The 9,923-nt window shown below is 40.0% G+C and overlaps 1 protein-coding gene across 4 annotated transcripts; it reads right to left on the reverse strand.

Moving 5' to 3' along the window:
- Positions 1-3,634: 3,634 nt before the first annotated feature.
- On the reverse strand, positions 3,635-8,096 carry LOC105422105 (uncharacterized). 4 transcript variants are annotated; one of them, XM_089081620.1, is made up of 8 exons: positions 6,703-8,080; positions 6,247-6,574; positions 5,717-6,167; positions 5,182-5,317; positions 4,867-5,069; positions 4,292-4,662; positions 4,058-4,156; positions 3,635-3,921 (listed from the first exon to the last, which is right to left on the reverse strand). In XM_089081620.1, exons 3-5 carry the CDS (start codon positions 5,845-5,847, stop codon positions 5,019-5,021), a joined length of 318 nt encoding a protein of 105 aa, XP_088937746.1. In that variant the 5' UTR covers positions 5,848-6,167; positions 6,247-6,574; positions 6,703-8,080; the 3' UTR covers positions 3,635-3,921; positions 4,058-4,156; positions 4,292-4,662; positions 4,867-5,018. The 4 variants fall into 4 exon arrangements, with proteins under 4 accessions (XP_088937746.1, XP_088937745.1, XP_088937747.1 ...); XM_089081619.1 differs by having other exon boundaries at positions 4,292-4,790; XM_089081621.1 differs by having other exon boundaries at positions 4,292-5,066; positions 6,703-8,096.
- Between the last annotated feature and the right edge of the window lie 1,827 nt (positions 8,097-9,923).

Genomic DNA, 9,923 nt, shown 5'->3' on the forward strand with positions numbered 1-9,923 from the left:
ATGTGGCTGTTCGGTTATGTTTCGGCTTCGATGCTACATTATTTTATACGGACTAATCATTGTGGAAATGTATAGGCTTTGCATCACATATCTCATATTAGATCAAATGAGCAATTTGTTTGTTAAAAGAATGTTAGTGGACTGCATTTTATCTTTCACGTCTGCCTATATTTTGGGCTGTCATGATTATTTTAAGCCATACATTGCATCTAGTATATGATTGTTGAAGTTGATTTGATGCGACATCCGTTATAATATTATTATTTTACTTTATATGCCATACTTTGTATGAGTGAAGTCATCGGAGTTGTGATATGACATTAATTATAACAGTTTACCATGTTTCATATACTTTTTTACTCGATTGCTAACATAAGTCTTGGCACTCTCAAGCATATTTGAAAACTTTTATAGATTAAAATTACTTATATTGGCGTTCGGATTTGAGTATATGTTTCTTTCTCTTTTAGTTATTAAATAGATTTTTAAAATGCTAATTTGTTAAGATGTGAATTATCATAAATGAGGCTAGACTTAGGCTTGGATATGCGACAGTATTTGTAACTGTTCAAGTTATGTTTTCGGCTGTAATGCTATACTTTTAAATGCGTCAGTGTTAGGATGAATAATTATAGTTTTTACTTTCCTGATTCCATTCTTGAGAGGATATCTGCGTTTGCCTATGCAACTATGGCATATAGATATTGTGGCGTGTTGTTTGTTGCGCAATATTATTTGTCGGCTCTTTTGACTTTGCCGATTTTTTTTTTATTAATATGAGATCCTTCTTGGATGCTCTGTGGGGAGAAACACATTTGTTTTTGCACTTTGATACTTAATAAAATTTACTTGTCATGATACTTTCATATGTTATGAATTTATCAAGCCATGCTTTATTCATATTAACTTGACTGCGTGACCTTGTCATTGTACGGCTCTTGGGTGGGTTTCACTGGCGTTGGTCTCCTTTCCTCAGATTATGTTTCGTTAAAAATTCTTACATATATATCATAATGCACAGAGATCATGTTAAGATCATGTTATGCATGTGAGCCGATTGATCACCTAGACATATATCGCCTGAATACGTTAGATAGTTTAGAGTTTACCTATAACAACTTGCTAATTAAATTAGGTCAAATCTTTAAATGTAAAGATAATATACTATATAATGTAATATACTACTAGATAATACTATATAATATACTATGGTATAATAATAATATAATATAATATGGTATACTACTAGATACTAGATAATACAATATATTATATATTATTTTATTGTCCACTAACTAATATTGAATTATTCGCGCATATATATACTCTGCATAGGCATATTCTGAGAATATATTACTTTAGTTTGTCTTGTTTATAGTTAAGGCTATTATTGTTATTAAGTCATATTGATTATTATATGTATAATCAAGTTATTTATAATACATCTCAGCTAATGACTTATATTGTAATGGAAAGTTTATGTCATGTAAGTTTCCTTGTAGATTAGAATAGATGTAGATGTTTCGTTGTTCATTACACATGGGTCTCTCCCTCGACGATTATTGCTAAAAGATGCATAGGATTATCACTTTAATATGCATTTAAATAGAACATATAAAATGGAAGTTTCTTTATTAGAAGAAAATCTTTTTGATTGTGATATAATCTCTGCTAGATAAATTAATATCTGCGAGAATACACTCTATACATATATCTAGGAAAATATAGTTACTTGATTTAATTATCGCAATTATCTGAAAAGAATAGTATATTTTTTGACGGTAGTATTCTACTAAATTTATGTATGTATTAACTCTATAATCATGATTCTGGCATTTTACTCTAGTCTCTACTCTAGTCATGTTGAGTTATAGCGTTACTGTTTTTTGTGTATATTTATTAATTTTTATTATTCTCATTGTTATTATTTTGTTAAACTGTTAACTGTTAACTGTTAATTTATCAAAAGTCATTATTTAGTGTTATATATTTAATTAATTAAATTTTTCTGCTTGAGTGTATTGCTGATTTGTTGATCCTTTTTATATATAGTCATAGTTATTAATAATGCAATACAATATAATATTTATTTATTTATTTATTTATTTATTTATTTTTATCTATTATATACTATTATATAATATATAATATTATTACATACTATTATATATTATTTCATCTTACTTTATACTATTTATTTATAATTACTGTTCTTTGGTGTTTATTCGTTATAGTGATATAAGTTGTTCTCTTTTTTGTATTATATTTACTGTTTAGGCTAGCTCTTACTTTTATATTTACCAGGTGTATGCATAAGTTTTTTCCGGTTTAACTAAGAGATGTCGCCAGCGAAAAGTACGCAGCGTATTAATTTGACACATACATCATTTTATTCGTCTGACATTTAAAACTACAAACACACACAAGTTGAGTCCGCCAAAAACTAGCGTCTTTGTTTTATCGTTCAGTGATCATGTCGAGTTTTGTGCCTGAAAAAGAACATTTGCGGCACACATTGCTTTTTTTATTTAATCAAAAGAAAAAGGCTGTTGAAAGTCATCGTTTGCTGGTAGAAACATATGGTGAACACGCTCCATCGATTAGAACATGTGAGACATGGTTTTGACAATTTAAAAGTGGTGATTTCAATGTGAAAGACAGTGAGCGCTCTGGTAGACCACAAAAATGCGAAGACGAACAATTACAGGAGTTATTGGATGATAACCCAACTCAAACTCAACGGCAATTAGCAGAAGCATTACATGTATCACAAGAAACAATCAGCAGACGTTTACGAGCAATGGGAAAGATCAATAAACTCGGTAAATGGGTCCCACACAATGGATTTGAATGAACGTCAAATGGAAAATCGCAAAGTCACTTGTGAAATGCTGCTTCAACGCCACGAAAGGAAATCATTTTTGTATCGAATTGTGACGGGTGACGAAAAATGGATTTATTTTGAAAACCCGAAGCGGAAAAAATCGTGGCTTTTACCTGGCGAAGCCGGTCCATCAACACCAAGGCCAAATCGCTTCGGCAAGAAGACCATGCTCTGTGTCTGGTGGGACCAGAGCGGTATTGTGTATTATGAACTCTTGAAGCCCGGCGAAACCGTTAATACACAACGCTATCGCCAACAAATGATTAATTTAAATCACGCATTAATCGAAAGACGACCAGAAGACATGGCAAAGTGATTTTGTTACACGACAATGCACCGTCTCACACAGCAAAACCAGTGAAAGACACCTTGAAATCGCTTGGATGGGACATCCTTCCGCCGTACTCCCCAGACCTGGCGCCATCTGAGTATCACCTCTTCACATCAACGGGGCACGCGCTCGCAGAGCAGCACTTCAGCAATTTCGAGGAAGTTGGAAAATGGCTCGACGAATGGTTTGCCGCAAAAGACAAGCAGTTTTTCTGGCATGGTATTCATAAATTACCTGAAAGATGGGCGAAATGTGTAGAAGCCGATGGCCAATATTTTGAATAAAAAAAAAAATTAATTTCCTTGAAAATTACGTGTCTTTTTTTACTAAAAAACCGGAAAAACTTATGCATACACCTGGTATTTCAACATGACTAGAAATACTAAATAGCGAATATTGAAAGACCGCTTAGAGCTTACTTAAATGTTTAAATAGTTCTTTATTGTAGTAAGGTCCTTGAATTGTTTATAGTACAATAACTTATATTTTGTTCCATTGAACATATATCTCCTCCAATCATTGAAGACCTGCGTAATTCAGGCTCGCTTTTTCAAACAATTAGTTGGATTCCTCTCGAGGTTGGAGTAGTCTATATTAATACGTCTTACTGTATCTGGTTTTTCGGGCGCAATGGATGCAACACATCACTGCATTTCGAGGGTGCAGCGAAGGAAAGTCTTGCTCCAGCTGGCCTAGATTTATCTTGCTGTCAAGTGCAAGCAAATACAGAATCTTATATTAGTACATTAGTATTATAATGTATTGTAAACGTCGAGTTTGCTATAGATTTTAGAGAATGGTTCACGATTCAATTACTATCAACTATTACCTAAGTCTCTTACCTGAATTGTCCTTACTGACTGGATAGATCTTCTTCGTTGACGATTGCATGGAGACTTCCCCCCTCGATGCAACATTGGTGAGACAGAAGATGACCACTCCTGTGAATAAAATCAGATTTATGTCGTTGTCTTTGTATACTTACCGGATGGCTTTTCTGTTGAACTGTGTTGAAACCTCTTCAACACAACAATGGCGGGACAGGAGAGATCACTTCTGTAAAAAAATCAACTTACCTAAATGGAAATGAACAGGATAATAGAAAGATCACCCCTTGCTGCTTCTCGGATGGTGGCGGGGCGGCCTCGTGGAGAGAACCCGCTCTCTGTGCGGTCGTCATCAAGCAACGGGACCCCTCTTGTTGTGGGAGAGCAAAAGGGTCGTGGCACTGGCGGTATAGTCCCTGTCGCCAGCAGGCCTTCGTCAAGTGGCATAGGGCAGACGTATGGTGAAGGTGCTTCTTCCTCCTCAGGAGCCCCTCATGCGGGAGCTAGTGAATTGTCGAAATATCCGGACCCGAATCTGTCAAACGTGATTTATATCCCGGACGAAGAAGAGGATTCCTGGAAGCTCAATTATCAAACTCCGAGTGGAGAGAGAAGGAGAGCTGGAAGCAATAAATATGATAATTTACGATACTTAGCGAATCTATCAGCCTCCTGGATTCGGATGAGGATAGTTTTGTATCCTATGGGAACACTGGACCGGAGTCATTGATAAATTGGGAAAATAGTCCTAGCGAATTAAACAGGAGAAGTAAAAAGAGAAGATTGGGTTCTTCTCCCAAGAATAATAATGGTGACAGACTTACCAGCACACAAAAGATGGAGATAGAGGACAAATCTGGTATGATAAAATATTTAAAAACCGCAGATGCCGGAGCGCAGATCATTGACTGGCTTGGGGAGGTTGAAGGTTGCAGAAAAAACTCTCTGCAAGGACCGGTAAGTAGGCAGATCAAAGTTAATCTCTGGGCAGCAAGACGTGAGATAGAAGAGCTGATTGATAGAGCTTCTGGCAGGAATAAGGATAACATTAGTAGAAGTCAGTATGAGGAAATAAAAGATGAACTCAACAAATTAAAAGAAGAGAATAGAATGTTACGAAATTCGATTAGAGTACTTACCGCTGAACTAAAACAAAAGAAGTCCTCAAGCACAGCAGCACAGTCAAGATCCATGACTAGTATAGGCGGCCTGAAGCTGTGGAGGAGGAGAGTGCAAGACAATCCGATGGTTATGTGGATAAAGGAAGCTCGGCTCCTGCAAATAAATCAAATGTTAATGTCAATAGTAATAATATCGATAATACAGATAGAGCTAACAGAATTAAAAATCGTAAATATGAGGCGGTCAATGAGCTCCATGAAATTCACCGGTGCAATGAGGGAGTTACTAACTAATGACTATGACATGACAAGCGGAGGAGAAACTGACAATCCGAAAAACATAGAAAATCGCTTTGCGGATAGATTCGAGCGTGTGAAGCCTTGTTTTTTGGAATTGGCAGCAAATAATATTCCTATATCATCCTCTGAAGCCGGAGGCAGAGAAAAAGTAGGCTGGTCGGAGATAGTTAAAAGAAACAGGAGGAAGAGAGGCAATAACAGACCTTCAGGTAGAGCGACGGAATGAGCGATGGATAATGTCAGGGAGACTTACCGTACTCCGCGATCACGTCCCTCTGGAAGGAGCAGAATTAACATCCCGTCTCCTAATGTGGCGGCAATCTCAATTGTGGACAACGATGGACCATCGTACGCATCGGTGCTGGGTAAGGCCAAAAACAGCATATCCTTGAAAGATCACAAGGTTTCGGACACGCGGGTGAAACGGGCCCTCTCTGGCGGTGTGCTGCTGGAAATTAGGGATGAAGATCCATCCAAAACAGTTGATCACATCGTTGAAAGAGATAATAGAAGATCCTCGGGTAAAGATAAGCAGACCCATGAGGCAAGCGGATATTAGATTATCTGGCTTTGACGACTCGGTGACCTCCTCGGAGATTAGACAACAGGTTTCGATTGTGGGGGATTGCTCTCCCGACAGTGTCCGGGTTGGACCTGTCAGAGTGACCAGAAACGGTCTGGGCGTTGTATGGCTTCAATGTCCCCTACAATCAGCATTGAAACTATCAAATATTGGTACGATAGAACTTGGCTGAGTTAAATCAATCAAAATAGAGCTTTTACCCGCAATACCGGTGAGACGTTTCAGATGCCAGGGGTCATACGAGACACAGATGTCCTAGTGACTCGGACAGAACTGGGCACTGCTTTAATTGCGGAGATGCCTCACATAAGCTTAACTCGTGCAGAAATCGTTCAAGCTGCCCAGTATGCAAAGAAAAAGGACTTCCATATAACCACAGGGCTGAAAGTGAGATGTGTCCTCCAGTAGCTCTGGGCCCGCTTGTGAATCTGAAGGACAGATCATCCAGCGGTGCGGCTTCCCCGGATAAAAGTAACGCGCAGAAAGGAAATAGCTCTTAGGAAGGCTCGGCGAGCATGGAAATAGTACCTTCGGAAGAACAATCATGAAATTATTTCAAATCAACCTCAATAATTGCTCGGCAGGATCTACTAATTCACATGCTGAAGGAGCATGGGGCTCATGCAGCCATAATTTCGGAACCTTTTTACACTTACCATGATAATGTCAGGTGGTTTTTATCTAAAGACAACCCATGGCGGCCTTTTTTATTAACGACAGATTTCTACATAATTGGAGATTATTTTACTCGGCTCCTGGTATAGTCGCTGTTAAAGCAGACAAAATAAGCGTCATCTGCACTTATTTTTTACCTAATAGATCTATCATGGAGTTTGAAAAATTTCTAGACGAACTTTCTTGCCTCATATCTTCTCTCTATGGATTTCAATTTTTATTGGCTGGCGACTTCAATGCCCGTTTCGAAACCTGGGATAGTGTCCAACCCTAGGGGAAAGTTACTACACGAATGGGCTTGCAGCCATAACTTGTGCATAATTAACAGCCCAGGTGTATTTACATGCAGCAGGCCGCAGGGGAACTCGGTGGTGGATTTAACATGGTGCTCACGAAACATGCTGGACACAATCACGAACTGGAGAATCCTGGATGAATATAATGCATCAGATCATCACACGATTGCTTTTGACTTGTGTAGCGCTAGACAGGATTGCCACTCCACTTCTAAAGTCCTCTTTTCTACATGGAATTTCGGTAAATTAAATAAAGAGGATTTTCTCGCGATCTTTACACGCGTGTTTCTGGCCGTTGCCAAATGAAGATAGGCTAAATCTAGACTGTATCATCAAGAAACTTCACAGGATTGTTAAAGATGCCTGTGATTTTTCGATGCCGAGAATTATTAAAAGGGCATGCAAGAAAAAAAGTGTACTGGTGGAACGATGACATCGCGGAACTGCGAATAAGATGTAAGACCCTGAGAAAGAGGTACACAAGAGCTAGAGCACGCAAGAATGCTTTGATGCACTCGCTGTGGATGAGCCTTAAAGCTGTGCGAAAGGAATTAAGATCAGCCATAGCAAAGGATCGCGCGGATGGAGGGAGTTATTGCAATCGATTGACGATGATCCATGGGGGCGTCCATATAAAATGGTGATGGGGAAGCTGAGCCTCGACTCCTATCTGCTAGTCCATGAAACCTGAGTTCGTGTCGCGGGTGATTCATCATTTATTCCCAGTGGGTGACCAAGCGATGGCACCGTGGGGGACGTGTCCCAGGGTGCCTATTATGGATGCGCCTGAAGTTACGGTTGCGGAGTTGGATGCTGCCATTGGAAGACTAAGGAATAACGAAAAATCCTCAGGTCCGGACGAAATTATCTACAAGATACTAATCGCTGTGATGGAATACGACAACGAGACATTCGCAAGCCTATTTACTAGGTGTTTTCGGGAATCTTACTTCCCTGGGGAGTGGAAGATTGCCAGATTGGTTTTACTACCAAAACCGAACAAACTCTGGACTCATTCTCATCGTATCGCCTCATCTGTTTGCTGAACACCATCGAAAAGCTGATGGAAAAGATCATCTCTAAGTGTCGGTCCACAATAGGTGATTTAAGCTTTAAGACGTAAGAAATTGATCAATTATAATCGAATATGAAAAGAATAATCGACTATGATTGGTCAATTTCTTACGGCTTAAAGATTAAATACTTATTGTGGACCGACACTAATAGGCGTGCTTCTTTTCTGGAAAACAGGAACCTTTTGTCGGATTCTCAATTCGAATTCAGAACGGGCAGGTCCACAGTGGACGCGATCAAGAAGTTACTAGACATCATTGAATCCAACGCTCTAAATCAATTCACGCTGGTAATCGGTCTAGATATAAAAAATGCATTCAATTCAATATGGAGCGAAATAATCCTAGCTCTGGAACGCAAAAAAGTCCCTGGCTACTTATGCACTTTAATCAGAGCATATTTAAGCGAGCATTCGGCAATTTACTACGATAAATACGGACTATTAAACAAATTTGATGTCACGAAAGGCGTTCCGCAGGGCTCTGTGCTCGGTCCACTATTATGGATCGTTGCGTATGACCAGGTATTACGGGAGCATAATTTTATCGGATGCGAAATATTATGTTACGCGGACGACACGCTACTAGTTATCACAGACAATAATTTTAAAGATGCGACGCGTAGAGCAGAGGCCTTTTCCGAGACAATCATAGGCAGAATTGAAAGTTTAGGTCTAGAAATTTCAGTAGAGAAAACAGTAGCATGCGTCTTCTGCAGGAAAGGATTGGATCCTCCTCTGCCTTTATCGAATATCCAAATTCGCGATAAGTCGATCGATGTATCCACGAAAATTAAATATTTAGGCCTATTTATTGACATGCGTCTCTCGTTCAAAGATCACCTATTGTATGCGATCCCGCGTGCTAGGAGGATGACTAGCTCTCTCGATAGGATTATGCCCAATCTGGGAGGCCCTGGGCAGGGAAAGAGGAAGCTGTATGCAAGCGTGGTGCAGTCGGTGCTGTACTACGGAGCTCCTATTGGGCCGGCCGACTGGAGTACAAATCCGGCGCGGCGAAGGAGGCTGAAGATCTCTTGAGGTTACTGACCACAAGGGTAATTCGGGGCTATCAATCGATTTCGTATGTGGCTTCCACTCTCCTGGCTGGGATACTTTCTTTTAAGATCAGAGCCGAGAGATTGGCAACCCTGTATGCTAAGGAAAAGGAGGCTAGGGTTGGCGCTGCCCCTCTCCCGATTAGATGTAAGAAGGAGCTGAGGAAGGAAGCGGACGCCAGGACGATCGGAGTCTGAGGGATTATGCTGCGGGATCACAAACTTTCCAGCACAAGAATAAGGGAGACTCTAACCCCTCTCCTGGAGGCTTGATTGTGCAGGGAACATGGCTCTTTATCCTTTCGAATGACTCAGCTTTTCACTGGTCACGGCTGCTTCAACGATTTCTTGGCTCGAATTGATAGGGCTCCCTCGCCTTTGTGCGCACACTGCACGGCAGCTGTACGAGACGATGCGGATTACACGCTTCTTTCGTGTCGGGCCTGGTTCTGGCAGAGGTACAGTTTGTTTGAGTCTCTTGGATTTGAGCTGGGGGACATCGATCCACCTGATCTACGGAGGATACTGGAGGCGATACTCAGCAGTGAGGAGCGATGGACAGCCCTGCATCGATTCGCAGAGAAAATAATGTCTGCCAAGGAGCTGGCGGAAAGAAATAGACAAGGAATTGGTTAGGCTCACCGCATTGGATGCTGCGACCATTAAATCTGGTCCACTGTTAGCATTAGGATGTACTTTCCTCCTTCTTTCTTCCTTCTTTGGATGTTTAATGTTTGTTCTATATCCTAGTGAATTTATTCCTCTATATCCTGGTC

This window comes from Pogonomyrmex barbatus, unplaced genomic scaffold (genome assembly GCF_055798465.1).
Source record: "Pogonomyrmex barbatus isolate J1 unplaced genomic scaffold, ASM5579846v1 scaffold5, whole genome shotgun sequence".
Classification (NCBI taxonomy): Eukaryota; Metazoa; Arthropoda; class Insecta; order Hymenoptera; family Formicidae; genus Pogonomyrmex; species Pogonomyrmex barbatus.